The sequence below is a fragment of the Condylura cristata genome, unplaced genomic scaffold (genome assembly GCF_000260355.1).
Source record: "Condylura cristata isolate star-nosed mole 26May11 unplaced genomic scaffold, ConCri1.0 scaffold00019, whole genome shotgun sequence".
NCBI lineage: Eukaryota > Metazoa > Chordata > Mammalia > Eulipotyphla > Talpidae > Condylura > Condylura cristata.
Window position 1 is genome coordinate 25,772,661 of NW_004567120.1, and position 22,283 is coordinate 25,794,943.

The window sequence follows — 22,283 nt, forward strand, 5'->3', positions numbered from 1 at the left end:
GATCTGCCTGTTCTGCTCCCCACTGTGTCTCTGGTGAAGCCTCTCACCACCCCTGAGCCTCTGGCCTGTACCCCAGTTCTGTATGCACAAATAAATATCTTTTTAAAATGTGTATATATATATACATATATATATATTATCCTGGGCCCTCCCTGGTGGCGCAACGGGTTAGGACACAGCATTGCAAGCTAGCTGCAGCTGCTTCAATGTGAGTTCGATCTCCAGCCCCAGAAGTGATCCACCTGGCAAGTGATCCTCTCCTGGCCAGCCCGCCCCCTGCTCCCCTCAGCAGTGTACTTTGTCAATCTGCCTGTTGTGCTCCCTCCTGTCTCTGGTGAATCCTCTCACCCACCAGACCTCCCGCCTATACCCCAATTCTGTAAGCATAAATAACTCTTTTTAAAAAGGATTAACTTTATCGTCCTTCTCTAAGTGATTCTAATTTACAGTTATTACTGAGGATAAGGAACTGAATAGTAAATGCATAATCCCTAGGCAGGACTTCAGCCCAACTTACTCCAGATACAGAGGTAAGCAAATGGGATTGTTTTTATGTTGATGGACAAGATGTCATTTAATGTAGCCCATGGACTGAGAGCACTGAAAAAAAAAAGTGGGGGGACTAGGTATCTCACTAAATTTCTTTGCTGTTTTGAATAAGCAACAATATACACAATGATATACAATCATTTGATAAAACTATTGTTTATTTAGAAAAAGGGTTACACTGGTAGAATTCAGTAGATAAAAAATTTTTCTTTTAAAAATGTCACTGTGAAACTTTTTCCAGACGAAAGTTCAGCAATACAAAGCTCCTGCAGCTGTAGAATTAAAACACAATTAACTTTTGATTCCCCCCACCCCCATACTGGTCTAACATAATTACAAGAAAAAATGGCAAGGGACAAGTGAGTGCTGGTACCTTTTTCTTGTATAAACAAGTTTTAATGTTGTACACATACTATTATAAAAATGATTCCTAAGCACTGCATAAGACACTGCTCCCACTTTTTTAGTGACTAATATTAAAAACAGGTCAAATAATAAATTAAACTGAGTTTTAAAATGAGGTAAATTCAAAATGTTTCAATAATTGTTTATTTTCAGTTTCAAACAATAAAAAGGAAGCATTTCAGGTTGAAAAAAAAATGAACAATTTAATAAAGAAAAAAAAAAAACTAAACCCAGGCAATATTTAGTTAATCCAAGGTGAAATTCTGTACACTTGTAACCTTATTTGCTCGTTGGAAACTGTGTGCAGCACATTGTGCTAAAAATATGGGACAGTTAACACTTTCAGCCATTTACTGAAAATAAACATGTAGAAATTAAGCAACAAGTTAAATACAGTAATGCACAACTCAACAACTTTTCAGCATGGAGCAATTAAGCAGATAACTGAGTAATTTAAGGAGATGCACATGGGCCCTCTTCATTCATAATTCTTGACAATCTAGTCAGGAAAATAAATTTCTGGTTCACAGCTGAACAATTTCATTCCAAGCTCACCTGAAAGAAACAAAGTGATTATATTGATAGATAAGGGAGGAAAAGGGAGGGGGAAAACAGGGGGAATGAAGAAAGAAAACTAAGGGTGTGAGGAGGGAGAAAGAAAGAGAAAAAGAAAAGGAAGGCAGGAGGGAGAGAAGGAAAGAGGAAAGATGGAAGAAAAAGAGGAAAGAGGAAGGAAGATTTAAGAAAAAGCAAGATCATTGCTGATAACACAGGCTTGAATAGAATCCCAGATAAGGGTGAAATATCTGTGTATTCTCATTGCCCACTCTTAGAAATGATTAAAAATAGTTTTTTTCAAGAAAAAAGAAAACATTGAACATTCTGTACGTGAGAAAGAGAGCAGGTGGAAAAGGAGACAGAAGATGAAATAGAAATAAGCAAAAGTTCCACAGGGGCAAGCAAAAGCTTGCCGAAAGTAAACAGAACACATAGCAATGCAAATTATCAATTTTACATGATCAACAAAAAAGGAAAATGACATCACATTTTTCACAAGGACACAATTTTAATAGTGACTTATATTAAGATGCAACGTCTGCTAAATTATAAAAATTGCTTTAAAAATATATTGACTTAATTACACTCATTTCCTTTCCTTATGTATTGACATTTTTCAAATACTGCATATTGAAATAATTTCAAGACATGATCATTACAACATGTGGCAAATAATTTTATCTGCCTGACATTGTTTCCGTTCAAATTTTAAACTAATGCTTAACGCATTAAACTTTATTGATGAAAATACTACATTCACATATTTCATAAAACCAGAGCTAGAAGGGCCTTAGAAAATAATCACACTTGCATGAAATGCTAACAAATAATTTACATACAGTTTCTATACAGCATTCTGTTCACATAATTTGTAATCTTGATGTTACCAATTATAACTGAGGATACACTAATGTTGAACTTACAATTTTAATACTTAAAAGTTATTGTTCCTGTCCATCTCTAATGAATGGATAAACAAAATGTGGTACACATTCATATAATGGAATATTACTCAGTTAAAAAAAAGAAATGAAGTTCTGATACACGCCACAACATGGATGAATCTTGAAAACACAATGCTAAGTGAAACAAATCAGACACAAAAGATCACATATTCCATGATTCCATTTTCATGAAATGCCCCAAAACAGGTGAATCCATAGAAAATAATTAGGCGAGGAAAGTTAGGAGTGACTGCTAACAGGAGTGAAATTTTCTGGGGGGCGATGGAAATGTTCTGGAATTAGACAGTGGTGACAGTTATACAACATAATAAAAACCACTGTAAAATGGTGAATTTTGTGTTAGTTGATTTTATCTCAACTTTTCGTAGTTGCAAAAAAAGTATCAATGTTTCAGTAAGATCATCATGATGATCTTACTGGCCATCATAATGGCCAATCATGTACACGGCCATCATTATGGCCATCACTACAGTAAGCTATGGGTTCCCAATCATGAAGAATTGATCACGTTAGATTTACTGGGTAATGAAAACTGATGACATATTTAAGGACGTATTAAAGGATAAAACTGCTGTTGCTGTTAAAACATGTAAAGATGATCTTTCTCAGGAATTGAAATCATAATTTTCACAAGAAGCCAAAATTCCTCAAGCAATATAATTATACCCAAATTGTCAAACTTGAAGAAGTTCAAACACAAATACAGCCTATCTACATCATTAAGGAACTGGTTCCAGGAGGTGATTTCCTCTCCTTTCTGAGAAAGAAAGATGAACTAAATAAAACAGTTCATGAAATTTTCATTAGATGCTGCTTCTGGATGGCATATCTCAAGTAAAAATTGTACACACAGGGGCCTTGCTGCAAGAAACTGCCTGGAGGTGAAAATAATGTTCTGAAAATCAGTGACTTTGGAATGTCTCATCAAGAGGATGGTGGTGTATATTCATCTTCTGACTTAAAGCAGATTCCCATTAAATGGACAGCACCAGAAGCTCTTAATTATGGGAGATATCGTTCTGAAAGTGACGCATGGAGCTTTGGCATCCTCCTCTGGGAGACCTTCAGCTTAGGGGTCTGTCCATACCCTGGAATGACAAATCAGCAAGCACAAGAGCAAGTGGAAAGAGGATACTGGATGTCAGTCTCTCAGTAGTGTCCAGAGCATATTTATAAAATAATGCTGAAGTGCTGGATTACAAACTTGAAAACCACCCCAAGTTCAGTGAACCTCAGAAAGCACTAGCCACCATCAAGAAAGTCACAAAGTGAAGAAACAATGCCAAACTTAGTCTTCAGGACTCTATCTTCTGGCAAGGTAATATTTTCTTCTCATTATCAATGAGTTCATACCATATTACCTGGAATATTCTTCTAAATATTTTTTCATTAAGATATGTGCCACCTTAACCATTGTAAATAAGAAAGCATAGGTTCTAAATGCAAGGAATCACACTATTTTTTTTTCACCGCTGGGACTACTGATGTTTCTCAAGGGTTTAGATAATCAGGCTCCATTCAGAGTCCACTTTTCGTCATCCTAGATACCTCTACTCCACTGATGCTACAAATTGCACTAGTAACGCCAAGTTTGCAATTCAGATTCCCACAAAAGATGATCTTCCACTCTCTACTAACACAAGGTTACATTTGCAAACATCACTTTCTATCAGGAATTATCTGGACTTCCTGAGACCGTTCCTTTCCCATTTACTTTTCTATCTTTCCTATCTTTCTTTTTTGTCAGAAATAAGCCCTGCTATAGTTGTAATTTCCCTATGTTCCAACATCCTCCTTGCTTCTCAGGACACCAGAAACTAAATATGAAATGCCCCCCCAAAAGTACCCTTTCAGAGTTGAGATAAATGATTTTAAATGTTATTTTAAAGAGAGCTGTGACAGCAAGATGCAAATTTGAAAAACAGTATAATCTAGAGAATAACAGCCAGACTGAAAAACAGCAGAGTAGAAAGGCAAACACAAACTATCCCTTTTATCAGAGGATGTATCCTTTCATAAATACAACTGCACACAGACATTCTATGATCAAATTCACCAAAAAGGTCATAAGAAATGTTTTTTCAACAGCTCATAGATTCCTCATAAAAGAGCCCTCTTGTCACTGATGGCCACAAAATACAAGCCCACCAAACTGTAATAGATTATTTTTGGTTAAGTGTCTTCACTTCAAAGAAGGCATCTCAGAATTATTCAGTTTCCTAATCTGTATCAGAAGTGGTCAGGATTTCAAGATCCTAGTATTCTCATTCTCTCTCAGTATCTCTACCTTCTCTTTCTCTCTATACCTCCTTTTTCCTCCCCTCTCCACACCAAACAGAAAAGGCATAAATGGATGAAGTTGACAGCTAAAAAAGTTAAAAAGCCAAATGAATGTTTATAAAGAGAAAAACACAGGGACAGTCACCCTACTCCTACTTTACTCCTTCATTTACCCTTAGCCTGGCACCAAAGAATCCATATCATAACAAATACAGTTGCTGAGATGGTCTCCCTGGATAAAGTCTAACACAGAATAAAAACTGGGGTTCTATATGGGATGGTTTCACTCATAGCAGGAGTATAATGGACCAGGCGAGAAAATAACAAAAATAATGGACAACCATAGACCAGAGACATTCTGTAGGGGTGGAGTGGGGAATGGGATCAAAAACGGGGGGGGGGGGAGAAATGCACGGGACTATGGTGGTGGCACAGGGGTGATTTGGTGATGGGAAACCCGTGGGGATTACAATTGAGATGAAAAAAAAAATGTGCAAAATGATGTAAAAATAAACTTTTTAATAAAAAAAATTAAGATAATTTAAAAAGGGAGAATTAATATACCATGCCTCTCCTCAATTCATCAGATAATGCTACAGTAGGTTCATGAAGAGTTTAAATAAAAATTATATGTAACCAAACATAAATATTACTACCAACAGGCATTGAGGAGATGTAGAGGGTTTGCAGAGAAAAATAATGGCATTAAAGTTGAAAATATGTGAACTGTATTTGTGGCTGAACAACATGAGACAAAGTTAGTGGAAAGGCTAAGCATTAATTCAAAGAAAAAGGAGCTGATGGGTAAGCCCAGATATTTAGGCAGATGCTTTTAAAATTATGCTCAAAAATTTGGGAAAAGCCATATAAGAAAAGAGGGGATTTCTGGATATTTAGATGGAAGCTTTACAGAAAAGAATGACATAATCAGTTTTGAATTTGGAAAAGTACTCATGTTTTATTGTGCAAACTGAAGTGGAGAAGAATGGATCAATTCAAACAGTAGGAAACAATCCTACAGATAGATGTATCCTACAGATAGATGGCTTTATCTTGAATCAAAGGATCTGGACTATTGGGGTATACTAAATGGATAGATAAGACACAGGATGAAAATGTCTATGAAGATGAAAGATCGAAAGACCTGAAGCTACTGGCACTAGAGAGTCTTAATGCTTCCTAGTATGACGGCCTAATATTGAGTTCTATGAATTATAGCAATGCAAATTGCTATGATTTGTATGCAAAATCTATTTTTTGCAGTTTTTATATGTTAAAGATTTATAGAGTAGTTGAGATTTAAAATTAAGTGAAATATTTCAACATTTTTTTGACAGTTTGGCTAGCCAAGCAAGAAGTGGAAACAAAGTGCCCATTTTAGGTGACTGGGTAAAAAAGACATGGTGCATGCACACACACACACACACACACACTGGGGCACTACTTAGCTGTACAAAAAAAAAAGGATCCTACTATTTGCTGTAATTTGAATGAACCTAGATGATATTATACTTAAGTTAGATAAAGAAAAACAAACACTGCTTGCTCAAATGTAAACATTAAATAGGAAAACAAATACAATTTAGTAGACAAACACCAGCACCATGTGATTTCACTCTTATTTGATACATAGGAAAACCAACCACAAAATTACCTAAATAAAAGAATAATAATAATAAATTTTACACTGTCAGACTGACTAGCGCTTACCAGAAGGAAAAGGGAAGGGAAATGGAAAAACTGGGGTCAATATTATGGGAAAGGGAATAACTGTTTTTTTAGCATGAAGTTAACATGTGTATGTTGATTGATAATGATACACAACTGAAACCTATTCAGTTATAATGTAATGTTATAATGCAATGTTACTTTATATGTGAAAAATAAATTAAAAGCCACCTGTATTGTTTTTCTTTGCAAAAAAAAAATACATTTTTAACTCAGAGTCAAAAAAAAAAAAAACTGGGGTTCTGTTGAACTGAATCTCAGGTGCACTAGGGGCGCCTCTCAAGATACTGCTGCATGGGATAGTTACACCCAGACAAGTGTGGCATGGAAGCCTTTTATAAGTGTCCATACCTATGCCCAGGTAAAAATACTGCCACTTAGTGAAGATTATATCCATCTTTAGTAGGAAAAAAAGTAAAGGGAAAATTGTCCCTGATCATTCCAACTGTTTGGTGTCTATGAATACCAGTGCACAGAACTCAACACCCCATACTTTTGAAGAGTAGAAATATGATTATAATAAAGAGAAGAACAGCTTGTATCTCTCATTTAAATTTCTTAACTTTTGTAAGCATTTAACTATTACTACACACAAACTAAAATTAAAGCATAAGCCTGCCCTCAAAAAATGTGCTGTAGCATACAAATTTAAGAATGTGAATACACTACGAACTACTATAAATACACTGAAATCATCTTCTGATGACAGAAAAGGTCAATGTTGTTTTCTCATCAATCTGAAGATATATATCTAATGTTTCTGTACGTAGATTTTCACGAAAAGGTAAGAGTTTATGAAACAAAGAAGGTCACAACAAGCATTTGGTTGATTAAAAGGAATGAAGTTATAAGACAACCACCTAAGGAATGGGGTAAGTAACACACACACACACACACACACACACACACACACACACACACACATACACACACACACACAGGAATCAGTGACTACCATTCTGTAGACAAGCCCACACAAATAATCATACACACAGCAACATGAAAGAAAATTTAATTGAACATTCCCCTGCTACAACACATATTACTAGAATCTAGGACTATGTCTCAACATGGCAACACCTTCTAAATTAAGAACCTTTGAGAACCTAGGAGATCGGTTTCCAAGTACAAACTGAAGAAAAAAGGCTCAGAACAGGAATTAACAAAACCAGTTGTTTACAAGGGCTAGTGCGTAATGCAAACAAATGAAAATTGAGATAAACTGGGGGTTGGGGGGAAGGATCCAATCTCTACCTAAGGGGGGAAGCACTGAGGCAGATCTAACTGATTGCTGCCATGTAGAAAACAGGACACAATGTTGCCAGATGTTTCAATTCTTCAAGAGAAACTGGAATTTGAATTCTGTCAACTTGTCTGATTTACAATGGCAAACAATTTTAAAATGTTAAATACTGTGTGAGAAAGTAGTGAGAAAGTACATCTAACAAGCCACACATTCTGTGCAAGGGCTTAGAACTGCAACCTTAGATCTGGATAAGAGTCAAGGTGCATGTAGAAGACCAAGGTGAATGTAGGAGACTAAGGTTAAGAGACAGACCTGAAAAATATATTAGACTTTATTGGATTGGAAGATTCACACAGCTATTAGACTTTATTGGATTGGAGGATTCGAACAGGAACACAGTGTAGTATAGTACAAATACAGATGGACAGAACTTATTGCCAACTTTTTTTTGAAATCAAGAACCAAAGTACAAGAGCACTGAGCTTCTTAGGCTCCAGGAGGCAATCCAATTTATTTAGCACAACATCAAATTTAGCTGAAACCAACATTCAAAATTGAGGGTTACACAGAAATCAACCCACACATATGGTCAACTAATCTACGACAAAGGAGCAAAGAATACACTGGAGCAAGGACAGCCTCTGCAATAAATAAACAATGCTAGGAAAAACTGGGTCACCGCACACAGAAGAATGAAATTAACCCACCATCTCACACCATACACAAAAATCAACTCAAAATGGATGTAAGTCCTGAACCCATAAAATGTATTAAAGAAAAGATGAGCAAAATACTCCATGATGTAAATCTCAGAAACACCCTGGAAGAGTCCAGAAGCAGGGAAAACAAGGAAGAAAATCAAAAAGAGAAGATAAACAGCTGGACTACATCAAACTAAAAAGCTTTTATACAGCAAAAGCACTGTAAAAAAGAAAAAAAAAAAAGCAGTAACCAAAATAAAGAGACATCCTTCTGAATGGGAGAAAATATCTGTATACCATACAACTGATAAGGGACTGATATCAAAGATCTACAAAGAGCTTACACAACTCAACAAAAACAAAGAACCCAGTTTTTAAAAAATGGGCAGAAAAACTAAACAGATACTTCTCCAAAGAGGAAATGCAAATGGCTAACAGGTATATGAAAAAGTGCTCAATACCACTTATAATCATGGAAATGTAATTCAAAACCACATGAGATACCTGTTCAATGGTGAGAACTGCCCACATTATAAAAACTGACAAATGGTGGCGATGATGTGGGAAAAAAGGAACCCTCTTCTACTCCTGATGGGAATACAAACTGGGTTAGCCATTACGGAAAGCTGTGTGGAGGAACCTCAAAATACGGAAAATGGATCTACCATGTGACTCAGGGATTGATTCCACTCCTAAGAATCTACCCAAAGGACACAAAATCACTAATTTGAAGGAAACCTGTACCCCTATGTTTACTGCAGCACTGTCTACGGGATAGCTATGGTATATAAACCACCCAAATGCCCCCAAACAGATGAATGAATCACAGAAACGTAGTGCATGTATATACAATGGAATACTACTCAATCAAAACAAACAAAAAAGATGAAATGCCATTTGCAGCATCATGGATGGAACTGGAAGGGAGTATGCTAAGTGAAATAACTCAGAAGGAAAAGGATAAGTATCAGATAGTTTCACTTACATGCAGAATATAGAGAAACTAAACAAAGGGTCAAGAAAAAGGCAAAACTTGCAAGTTGACCCTAGATCTAAGGCATATAGCAGGGGAGGGAGAAGGAGAAGTGTCAAAAAAAAAAAAAAAATGAGGGAAGAGCACAATGTAGTATGGTGATGTATTATGGGTGCTATAGTAGTGGGAGAACTACGGGAACTACACCCAAGGGAAGAAATAAAATACTGTACAAAAATAACAATGTAAGGAAAAAATAAATTTAATCTAAAAAATTGGAGGGCCATCCATATCAAATTATATTGAGATGGTTCTATGATAAAAATTTTAATAGGCAGGTATTTTTAAAGATTAAACTAGGGGAAAATGTTAAAGGCAAAGTACCTAGTAGTGTTTAAAGACTAAATCTAGAAGATGAATTGAAACAAACACTACCAACACCCAATAACAGATGATGAAGAATAAAAGCAGAAAGGACTTCACATCTAGATGGATGAGACAGAATGACATGACAGATAATAGCTCCCTTTCTCTGGACACTGTACATTGTCAGAGACCAGCTCCAACCTTTGGGGTGTCTCGAGGCAGCACAGGCAGGACCCTAAGATGGGAAGGCGTCGGCGAGCAGATATTCCAAAAGGGGAGACAGGAGCGGGTGCGAGGAAGACACGGGAGTCAGGATAGAGTGCAAGTCTTCCTGCTTTTCCTTCAGCAGGTCTTTGTTTATACTGTGTAGCAAGTAGTTAATTGTAATAATGCATAGGGTAAGTTAATGAGATATCTCCATAAAACATTCTCAAGGATAAAGGGGAAAAAGCATTGTTCTGTTTACAATTTATGGTATGCTAAATTATATGTTTTTGTGACAGTTATCATGTATACAGCTGTCTAGTTATCATCAAAGGAGGAGGAGTCTGGAAAAGGGTGAGCTTGTTAGCAAAAGGTTGTTAGGGGTCTTGGGATAGTAATAAATTGTGTTAGCAGTGTTATCAGTGATTGTCTAAGGAAAAGCTAATGGGTAATTTGAAGCTAACAGAGAGTAGTTTGTGCTTGCTTTAAAAGGGAGTAAATTAAGAGAAAGTTGTATAGTTGTGTATCAAACAACACCTGTGTAGTCAAGGTTAAAATTTGTCCATGAGTCCTTATGCCCTGGGAGCCTTATCTGAAGTTTATTTTTTATTCAAAGAAACCAATGAAGCTTCCCAGGAGTTTTTATGTCCTGGGGTCTTATTGCTCCTGGGGCTTGGCTTTTGTCTCAGGAGACAGAGGAATTTCTCACCCTGGGGCAGCTTGCCTGAACCAGCAGCTGCCTGTGTGGCTAAGACAATCCAGTTGTAAACTGAATGTTGCTCAGAATATTTTGATATTATGTTTATACAAAAAAGGGAGGTCATAACATAAGTTAGCAGTGGACAGTCTGATTTTTCAGAGCTTATCCCGATCCACCCGGAATCTGTCAGATGATGGACGTTGCATAGCTTGTGTCAGTACATGTTAAAATATGAACTCTATCTACATATTTCCTAAGAAAACACAAGTAGGGAAATTTACACCTATGGGGAAAAGAGAACATAAACTTGATGAGTGAGCTAGAGTTTAAAAACAATCTTTTTGGCAGGTTACATTAAGCTTCAGAATTATCCACACGTACACTTCTTACTTTTCCTGAGTATTAATGACTAACTTGTAACTAAGAAATAAAAATACAACCTGTGCCCTTAAAGCTGTATTAATGATATAAAGACTCCAGTATTTTTGGATTGCTCCTAACCCTAAGAACTACGTATTATTCTCTGACTGAACTTTGAATTTCAGACTTGTGAATGCTAGGCTAGGCTGCTTCAATACAAACCAAAGTAGGAGGTTCCAGCATGAAGTGGATAGGGAAGGTTCTGGTCTAAGTGATGTCAGTTAGTAGGAAGAATAAGAAGCAAGACAAAACTAATTTAAAAGAAATGCTGACACAGGAAAAACAGAGTTTTGGAATGGATTAATCTTGAATCTAAATGTGATCATTTTAATGTTTCTGTATTCAGGGTGATATTCATAAATCAATGCTATTTTTCTATTCACCTTCCTCAAAAAAAAAAAAAAAAAGGACATTCTACACACAAAAAAATTAAAAGTAGAATTACCATGTCATCCAGGAACACCACTTCCGAGTATTTACCTGAAGAATACAAAAACACTAACTCAAAAAGACATGCACCCCTTTTCACTGTAGTCAAATATGGAAACAGCACAAGTACCAGATGATGGGTAAATAAAGAAAATATGGCATATTCACACAGTGGAATACAGCTAGTCAGGCTAGTCAGTCATAAAAATAGATGAAATCTTGCCATTTTCAATGATATAGACAGATCTTGATAAGATTACGCTACATGAAATAAATCACAAGGAAAAAGATACTGTATGATTTCACTATACAGTGAAAAAGAAAGCAATCAAATTTTTAAAAATAGAACAAACAAACCCTTAGACTCTGGCAACAGTATGATGGTTACCAGAGATGGAAGAGATGAGAGGAAATGGGTAGAAGGGCAAATTGGTTGGTGATGGGTGTAGTTAGATGCAGTTGTTGAGGTGAGGAAATGTAGTTTTAGAACCCATACAGTGTTGTAAGTTAATGTTACCACAATTAAATAAAAAGTTCCAGAAACCAACAATGAATCTTACAATTGAGATCCTTGAATATAAAAATATACACTAATTTTTAATAGGCACAGGGAGCAACAGATTTGAAGTAACCAAATCTGGTGGCAATTAGGAATTTTCTAGAGTAAAAGGAAAATAATAGACCTGACCAATCCTAAAATGTAGCCAATAGAAGGAAGCCACCACAACAGCCAGAAAAAGGAAAATTCAACCAGAGTCTTACAAAATTAAGAGTCTATACAAGAAAAAGATATAGCACATTCTTATCAACAAGCAATTAAACAAGGTAGACAGGAGGTGAATATATGTTAGAAGGACATCTGAATTGGTAAGTTTTGCTACAAGAACACCAAATAACATCTAAAAACACCATACAGTCATACCTTTGGTCCTCAAAGATTACATGGAGAGTAAAGTACAAACCCATCGCCCATGTGAATAAGAACTCAAGAAATAAGTAGTATAACCTCACATACCAAAGGATATTTAGGTATTGAGCAAAGAATGTAAAAAAAAAAAAAATCACAGCGAATGTCGTCAGTGAAAATGAGTGACCCATTCTTAATGAAGATATGAGAGGGGTTTTTTTTCCTTTAGTAAGGAGATCATGTGAAAGTAAGAAGCAAAAATCAAAATGTCAACTACAAGAAAGGTTAAGGTGATTTTTTAAATAAGACGAAGTGTTCCTAATTTACTAGGCAGACTGGGATGACCAGAACTGAAGAACAGGCTGTATTATTTCTTGTACAATAATCCTAACTTTAAAAAAAAAAAAAACTACTATGTTCTAAATGCTCTCTCATAACTCATTAACCCTACTCGACCACTCAGGTTAACAGCACAGACTAACAAAGCAGAAAAAGCACACTACTTGTCAGGAGGTACCAATCTGGAAACCTCAAATCCCGGCTTTGCAGCCAAAAGTAAGTATGACAAACTTCATATCCTAAAGCACAAACCTTATACAGAAGGGGCTCTTACATTTCTCACTCTTAAACAACCATAAACAGTCTTAGTTATCAATATGGTTTCAGAAAAGATTAGAAGCAGAAAATAATATTAGGGAAGAAGCAAGTATACTTGATGTCATTAAGAAGTGATAGCTAACAGAAAATGGGACTATAGAAAAGAATCAACAGCATCAATTATAGCTACCTCAAACCATTAAATGTAGAGAGCAAATCATCCTACATACCTCAATAATCTATGACATCACCAAAACTATTCAAATGATGATCTGAATGCTAAAAATAAACTATAATAGGTTCCAAACATTTTGACCACTAGTGATATACAATTTATTTACTATGGTTAAGACACTTTTTAAAATTACACATAAAGCATAACTATCTTGAAAAAAAAAAAGTTGCATACTTTAAATTCAGAACTAAAAGCACAGACATTATTTTTTAGTTTCCCAAAACATAGGTAGTAGTAGAGGAAAAAAAAAAACATAACAAAAAGATAAACATGAAAATCTCTGGACATGTCTGCATGAAAAGCAAACAGAAGAACAAAGAACATGCTAGGGTATAAAGACCTGTATGAGCTCTGTCAGCTAGTATTGAGCTGTCAGCTAGTATCTCTTTCACCCTCTTTAACTTAATCCTGTCAAGAGTATCAGTTTCTTCAACTGTAAAATGGAGATATCACTATCACTGACAAGACACTAAAAGGTAACTAATTATCCAGAGATGGAAACAGCAAAGAAAAAACCAAATGTTCTTAAATACATCTTGGTGGGGAAAAAAAATAATATATGTGTGTGTGTGTGTGTGTGTGTGTGTATGTATATGTATATATGTGTGTGTGTATATATATATATATATGTATATGTATATATATATATGGCTAGTCAGCAAACTTCAAATGAAAACAGCTTACGATAACTGTGAAACTTGTTTTGCATCTATACCCAAAATATCTGATCATTATATTCAGGTGAAAAATTCTAGTTGTATGTTGCGCAATGGATCAAGTTTCCTCAACAATATTAGATCTCATTTTATGGTCTATCTTTAAATGAAAGAGGGTGAAAGAACACTCACCTTGAATGAAAGTCGTCATTATCTGTGCTTGTCTGAGGACTTATGAGTAGATGACAAATTAAGGGAAAACAACTTGGAGGGGAGGAAGGAGTGGATGATGTCTCATCTTTTAGTTCATTCCCTCACTTTGCAGGATCTACTCAGTTCTAACCAGCTTCCTGGAGGCCTCAAACTTTACCAGCTCTACTCATCTATGCATGTCTTCCCTTCTATTCTTCACCCCCTCAAGCCAAATAAGTCTCTATTCCCTTTCTCCCTCTAGGTGATAAAATAGTCAGAAGGATTCTAAATCTCTTGGTGGCATAAAATAACCTCAATCACCACAGAAGTTAAATAGATATATTGCATCCCATACATGTGAAAGGGTTAATTAGAGAGAACAGTTAAGTTAATAAACCCTTAAGCACTTAGGCTATGAATACAAACAAGAGTATAATTCTAAACATGATCAATAACTAAACTTTCTTTTTATCCTTATTTAAAACATCAATAAAATGAAAAGGATATTGTTTCTTCTCTTCCTTCCCTCCTGAACTGTCCCGTTTCTCTTTCTTTTCTATCTTTTCTTTATCATGCCTGGATTCCTATAAAGAATGGTGGAATTGGTTAGGAAAGGGAAAACAAAATACAAAATTCAGCTCAAAAGTCCTGTTCAACACCCCAAGTAGTAATTTATTTTTCAAAAATGTAATGACAACAAAAGCACACACAATAAAAGAAAAAAAATGGACTTTATCAAAAGTAAAAAAAAAAACTTTATGAATCAAAGAACATGATCAAGAAAGTAAAAAGATAACCTATGAAATGGCAGGAAATATTTCCAAAATCATGTTTCATAAAGGTCTGGTATCCAGACTATATATAAAGAATTCTTACAACTAAGCAACAAAGACAAACAACCCAATTAAAAAACAGCCAGAGCATCTGAATAGATTTCTCCAAAGAAGATGAACAAACAGTCAAGAAGCACATGAAAAGATGATCAATGTTTTTAATCATGAAGAAAATGCAAAATCAAAACCACAATGAGATACCACTTCACACCCACTTGGATGGCTGTAATAAAAAAACTAAATAAAAAATAAAAACAAAGTGTTGACAAGGATATAGAAAAACTGGCACCCTCATACATTGCCAGCAGAAATGTACATGGTACAAACACTGTGGGAAACATTTTAGCAGTACCTCCAAAAGTTAAATATAGCATTACCACATAACCCAGAAATTCTACTTCTGGGGTATACATAAAATCGAAAACAGATATTAAAATACTTCCTAGCATCACACAAATGTTCATAGTAGCATTATTGACAAAAACCAAAAGGTAGAAAACAATATAAAGTCTGTCAACGGGCAAATGGATAAATGACTGTAATATATTCATAAAAGGGGAAATTATTTATCAATAAAAAGAAATGGAGTGCTGATACATGCTATATACCATGAAAGAATCTCAAAAACAGTAGCTACATGAAGTCAATTCCATTTATACAAAAAATCCAATACTGACAAATCCATAGAAACAGAGCAGATTAGTAGTTGTGAGGAACTAAAAGGAAGGAAAAATGGAAAATGACTGCTTAAAGGTATGGAATTTTCCCTTTAGGATGATGAAAATGTTTTAAAACTAAAGATGATGACTGTGTAGTATTGTAGTCTGAATGTCTCTGAACTGTACACTTTAAAATGGTTAATTTTAAGTTGTGTGAATATTGCCTATTTATAAGCAGCCTCCTTCTAAAAGCATACAGAAATTTCTAAGTTTTCACCTTATCTTCACTTTATTTCCATAGTTGCTTAAGAATAACTATGAAAATATGGCATATATTTTGAAAAATATATCATAGTAATGCTTTGTAAACATGTGATACTTTAGTAATGACTGCTTACTTTATGTAAGATATTTATTTTAAATAACACCCATTAGTATATAAGGGAACGCACACTATACTAAATTAGAAAACCAAATGCAATTTACCAACATATTAGTTTATTAGGAGAAAATACTACAAAAAAATGCTTACAATTACAACTAATAAAGACATTAAGACAGTGTAATGATCATGGAGAATACGTTAATCTCGTGAATGAAGAAAAACTAAAAGCAATGAATTGGGGGTGGAGGGAAAAGGAAACATAAAGAAAAGACCGAAACTCAATGAAGAAGCGTAGCACTATGAAGCAATCCGCAGCCACTGCAGTTCGAGTTCGATCCCCGGCCAGGGAGGTGACCCACGTGGCGTGGCAGACCTCTCCTGTTTCGCCGGCTGCTCCCCTCAGCAGTGTGCGTCAGTAGATCTGCCTGTTCTGCTCCCCACTCTCTCTGGTGAATCCTCTCACCCCCCGCACCTCTGGCCTGTACCCCAGTTCTTGTATGCATAAATAAATAAATCTTTAAAAAAAAAAGAAGAAGAGAATTTAGAAGTGGAATGGAGAGAAAAAGAATTTCATAGACAGGTTAATTCTACCCTCCCAGTAACTTGAGACTCCAGTGGCTGAGAAGCTTCAGATAACCTGTGCTGCCCGGCTACCTGCCTCCTTTTCCCACCCCCAAGTAATTACATTATTGACCCTCAAAATAGGCTAAATTTTCAAAGGGTTGATTTTCTAAGAAAAAATACTATTTGTTTTTAAACTTTACCTTTTTGCCACCAGAGGAGATTTTATCCATCTTTTCAGATTTAAATGAATCACTGCCTTTTTCTTTGCCTGAAGATTTTGACTTATTTTTTTCCTTGTCTTTCTCATTTGGATAAGGAGACTCACATGGACTTTCACTTTTGTGTTTTGAAACCCCCACTAAAATTACAAAAGAGAATCATGAAAGCCTTCTCCAATTCAGTTTGATGATTGCCTTAAAAGTATTAATTAGTATACTTACTTGTTCCATTTTCCTCTTTTCGTCTCTTGGTTAAGTCTGGTGGCACTTCACGGTCATTATTTGAGTGATCCTAGAACCAAAAATTGTGAACTACATTGATCAAGAGTGTATGTTTTTATTTAAAAATTACTACTTTTGTACACGAAGGGCACAGCTAACTAGCATTGAAGAATATTTGGGGTGGTTTCACATACTTGATAAAATGACATGAAAACCAAGCAGAGCTGGTAGAGATTACTAGGCTGAAGATCCTTATTACTGCAGGAGATGCAAACACACTTTAGGGTGAAAATATCAGATAAAACACTCAACTGAACTGTCATGGAAAAAAAAGTACTTTTTAAAAGGCAATGTACACACTACCAAACATAAGCTTTCCAAACTAGTTTTAAAAATATTACAAACCCTTTTCCGCTCTTTCCTGTCCTTTTCATCTTTTTTCTCTCTTTCTCTGGATCTTTCCCTCGACTTGTCCAAGTCTTTCTTGTCCATTTCTCTCTCCTTACTCTTGGACAGTGGTGGAGGAGTATGATTAATGTAGAGCTGTTAAATTAAGGCAATATTACTAAAGATTATTAGTTTTCCAGTATTGATATCATTTGCTTGATTAGTTAATAGAAAGACAACTTGTAGTTAGACCCAAAGTCAAAACTGCTCAGCTGTCTGGATTATGGTGGTAAAATAAAAGAACATGGCACAAATTATGTAGACATCAATTCTTGGCCTTATTAAATTTATCATTTAAAAATCAATTGTTTCATTCCTGCCTCAACTCATTAGTAAACTCACAAACTAGAGATTCTTTTCTAGCTCTATTATGAAGACTTGTAACCACCATTGCAAGAGTCCATACTTGAAAATTAATGATTGAACTTTACAATAGAAGAAAAAACCCATAAGCATCTATATAATCATGGAAATTTTTAATCACTGAATCATTCACTTATAGGCAATCAATGATGGTGAGAAAAAACACAAATTTTTAAAAAAATCTAACCATGACTTTATTCATGTCCTTTCTACTTCAGTATATACCACAGATGATCCTAAATTATCTTTAAAAGCTGCATGTTCTCTACATCTAAAGCACTCTAATGTCTATCAAATAATCACAACTGCCTGAGAAATCTGACTGATAACTTGTAAATAGTTCAGAAAACTATATAGTCAGCGGTGGATATGAAATACCTCAATGACTGAAAAATGAACCCATGTTCTCCTCTACCTATTTTTTCCTCTGCCAAGAAGCCTGTGGGCAATAAAACAACCAAAGATCAAGGATGAACTAGCTCTAAATAATTAATGGATAACCTTACTTATACAAGTTGTAAATACAGAAATCCATTATCAAAGAAAATACTAAGAATGTAATCAGATACCTAATCTTATGTTTAAGACATTAAGTGTAAGCTACAGAATACTGAGCAGACTTCATTGCATTACTGCACAACTCTAGATATACCTTAGGAATGAAAAGAATAGTGAGTCAAGTCAAATATGTTCACATGAGGAAATCCTTTGATATTCAAAGGAATACACAAAAGACAACCATCAGGATGAGAATTAAACACATTTCTTTTAACACCACCAAAATTTTCAATTCGGTTTGGCTCAGAAACACTGCCATAGCAATGCAGAAGTAGATTCTTTAAAATTTCAGTGTTTAAAAGCTGATGATCAACTGAAATAGACAAAATGTTTATTAATGACAAAGAGCAAGAGAAGGAGAAACAGTCATAAAAGTACTTGTCTAGAAAGTACTCTTGCTGAGTTTAATGCTCTAAATAACACTTTTAAGATTTTCTCACTGTTTATTCCTAAGATATTACTTTGAAATTGTTAAGACAAAAGAAATAATATAGCACTGCAATACTAAGATTTCAATAAGGGAAGTATTGCTTAAAAATTGTTTTAATCACAATACTATTTCCTATAAAACATACCGTCTCCTGTATCCACAAGATAAAATGCATACGCCTTAGCTTAAATATTCCAAGCTCTTCACAACATTTGCACAATTATAACCTACTATGGAGCAATCAATGCACTGTGCTGTGGTTACCACTATTCCAGAATACCCTGTCGTTCCCAGCAGTTCTCTTTACCAGAATGTTGCTTGCTTTTACATTAATCTCTTCAAATACTACTTTGCCTTCAAAGGAAGCTCATAAACCATAAGCACTTCAACCATCCCTCTACTCTGCAACTTACTTTCCACTGAACTCTTGTATTCTTTTGTATTAACTTTTTTTTGGTGACAAGTATTCCATATTAATTTCATGTTCTTTATTTTTTTTCCTATACATAGTTTCCAACTAAGAAACTATGGTAGAGGAATAATGTGTCTTTTCTACTTTTACACAGTTCCTAGTGCCTTATATATAGTAAGTATACAATACATGTTTGCCAAATAAAATTAATGATTTGTTAATTTTTCATGTAACACTGAAGATTTTATTCCTGATTTGCTTTTACTCCACAATGGGATCACCAAGGTTCAAAAATTAATTTGACAATTTTCAAAATCTGTTCAAGAGAACATTACTATGTTGACATCATTAAGGGTACACTATATACACAGATGACCTCTCATAGCTTGGGTTTGGCTTCAAATCGTTATTTTAAGATAGTGAACAGAATTGAAAGCAGAATTCTGTTTGGAATGATTACTGCTGTCCTCCCAAATTACAGAAAAACTTGGTTTTTTCTGTAAGGGGTGGAAAATGAACAGGATAAAATATTTGCATATTACCCTTTAACTACTTCCACTTGAAAAGTCAAATCCCTTGGTTCTCTTTAACATGAATTAGGAAAAAAAAATAGTAAGTTGTTGAATAAAAAAGAGGACCCCAGGGACAAGCATAACTAAAAGCTTGAACTAAAAAAGGGAACAATCTTATATGTACAAGTGAAAAGATAACATAGAAAGAATATAGGCGCACACCTTTGAAATCCTCTAAAATGTAAAAAGCACCACAGAAACAGTGAGTTTATATAGATCAATTTTAGAGGTAAAAGTGCAATAATTTTTTTCTAAGATATTTATATTCTATTAGCCTTTCCCAGGCATAAAAATGCAACATCAGCTACTACATAGAAAAGTAAGCTTTGGATGCATTACCAAAATCCAAAGGCATAAGAGTTGTTTCAAATTATTTATTAAACAATTACCAGGTACCATACTTAATACTAAGGAGCTAAAAAGTTGCATGAGTCACATGATCTTTAGAAGTGTATTCATATACCGTTTTTAAGATTTTCTTGGTCAAAGTGAAATAAAGCTATTAAATTTTAAATGCTCACAAAAATCACCAGTTTTTTAAGGGAGTGGAGAGATTGACTTGAATCGCTGTAGCTTAAAAAATAAGACTAAACTAAAAGAGTTTGGGACCTTTTCAACTACTGCTGAAATAGATGCTAAGAATCGACGAACCAATTTATTTTCGTATTTCTTTTCATTGTGGTACAAATGTTTGAGGAACCTTAATTTTAGCCCAAGTTTTGGTACTAACATGTTACATGTAATGGGACAGGATCAAAAACTTTTTTAGTCTCTTACTTGGCAAAAAGACACTAACACCTGCCCTATCTACCTCTACTGTTGTGGACATAAAATGAGATAACATGTTTATCTCATGTTTTATTTTCAAACATCTTTCACAAATGTAAAGAATCATAACCTTTATCATTGATTAGAAAATCCAGTAAACTATAATGGCAAACTGCTTCAAAATATGTTTCAGAAAATAAATACTCACAAAGTAACATTGTTAACCATGAATTTAAAATAGCCCACACAAGCAATGCTTAAGAGACTGATGGTTAAGACTGACATACACAATCCAAATTGGTAATAAAAACCTAATATATTGTAATGCATAATTAATTTAGCCAATAAAGCTTTACTTTTAAAAAAGCATACACAGTGCAGCTGATATATTCTTGATGGATACAATATATTCTAAAAACAATGCTACAATTTCAGGACGTAGGCATGTTGACTAATCTAAATCTTTAAAAATTAGTGCTTTTTTTTTTTGCCCAATATCCACAAACTTCATTATAAAACTATGGATCTAAAAGCAGTTAGTAATGCCAATTGAATTTGTTTCAAAATTTTGTTTTGTATTGGTAACACCAATAAAGAATAATACTTAGCAGATAAAAGATGCAAAATAGAAAATCAAGGTGAAGGAGGATACAAATTTTATAATAATATATAAGACAGAATAACATGAACAATGGACAATTCAACTACAATAATGAAATGAACTCTGTAATAAGATACACAAACTGCACATTATTTTTAGTAGTAGAATACCCAAGAGAGTAGAGTAATAGGCAAAAATTAATACTGACATGAAAACACAAGCATCAAGTATTCCCCTACAAGAGAATAATTAGTTTACATTCACCATATTTCTTGATGTTCTGCTACAACTACCAAAAAGGTAGCTTAGCAGAGGCACTATAAAGAACTTGTGGTTTGAGATGGCTGCTGTTAGAAAAGTTCAGTGAATGAAATCAAATTTATTTTTGGTCTTTGGTGTGTCTTTTTTTAAGAAGTCAGAAAAATAGTCTGACAGATTTGTTTTGAGAAATTAAAATAAGCCTAGTTACTCCCCCAAAACAAACCAACAACCCCTTCCCCAAACCTTAAATGTATTTCTAGATTTGAAAAATGAAAGGACAATGCATAACACAACAAGCAAAGAGATTATAGAAATGTTGCCACATGACACACATTTTATAACATTCTCATTAATAAGGGACCGCTGACCTTCATTGTTTCAGTTTGTGATAGGTATTTTTAGAAGTTACCCTACAGCTTACTGAATTTACTAGGGCAAAGATATCTACTAAATAAATGAAGTTTTGTTTGTTTTACTTAGGCATGATGATTTAAAAGACTCAAACCTTTGCTGAAGACTCCTTGAGTTCGATGAGACTGTCCTGTAGAAAATGAATGGAGATGACAGGTGAGCTGGCATAGTTCTCAGAACCCAGAGGAACTTTGGGAAGTATGGCTGTAACCTGGAAATAAACCAGCTACTTCTGGTGAGGATAAATCTCATGATGTCATTATTATTATGAATATCAATAATAAAAAACAAAAGCAAAAACTATGTAATGGAGTTATAATGTTAAAAAAACTAAATTATATGTATTCAATGTAACAAATAAAAACCTTATTATCTCTATTCACAACTTAAAAATAAACATCAATGCCACATATTTTATAACACTATACTTAAGTTATAGTTAATGTTAAAAGGCTTAAGAAAACAAAT

General features: G+C 34.6%; 1 protein-coding gene and 1 pseudogene across 4 annotated transcripts in view; one reads left to right on the forward strand and one right to left on the reverse strand.

The window, feature by feature from the left end:
- Positions 1 to 681: 681 nt before the first annotated feature.
- THOC2 (THO complex 2) overlaps positions 682 to 22,283 on the reverse strand; it is a 97,510-nt gene continuing 75,908 nt past the window's right edge. Inside the window, exons 33-39 of one of the 4 annotated variants that reach the window (XM_004685773.1) lie at positions 21,910 to 21,945; positions 17,398 to 17,535; positions 16,993 to 17,062; positions 16,753 to 16,910; positions 14,619 to 14,695; positions 14,112 to 14,157; positions 682 to 1,509 (exon numbers count right to left, since the gene is read on the reverse strand). In XM_004685773.1, coding sequence (XP_004685830.1) covers positions 14,130 to 14,157; positions 14,619 to 14,695; positions 16,753 to 16,910; positions 16,993 to 17,062; positions 17,398 to 17,535; positions 21,910 to 21,945 — 507 coding nt within the window. In that variant the 3' untranslated portion in view covers positions 682 to 1,509; positions 14,112 to 14,129. Of the gene's footprint in view, positions 1,510 to 3,482; positions 3,566 to 14,111; positions 14,158 to 14,618; positions 14,696 to 16,752; positions 16,911 to 16,992; positions 17,063 to 17,397; positions 17,536 to 21,909; positions 22,027 to 22,283 lie in introns of those variants that run through there. The other 3 variants (XM_012727169.1, XM_012727168.1, XR_001145612.1) reach the window with 3 other exon arrangements.
- LOC101622050 lies at positions 2,861 to 3,633 on the forward strand (annotated as a pseudogene).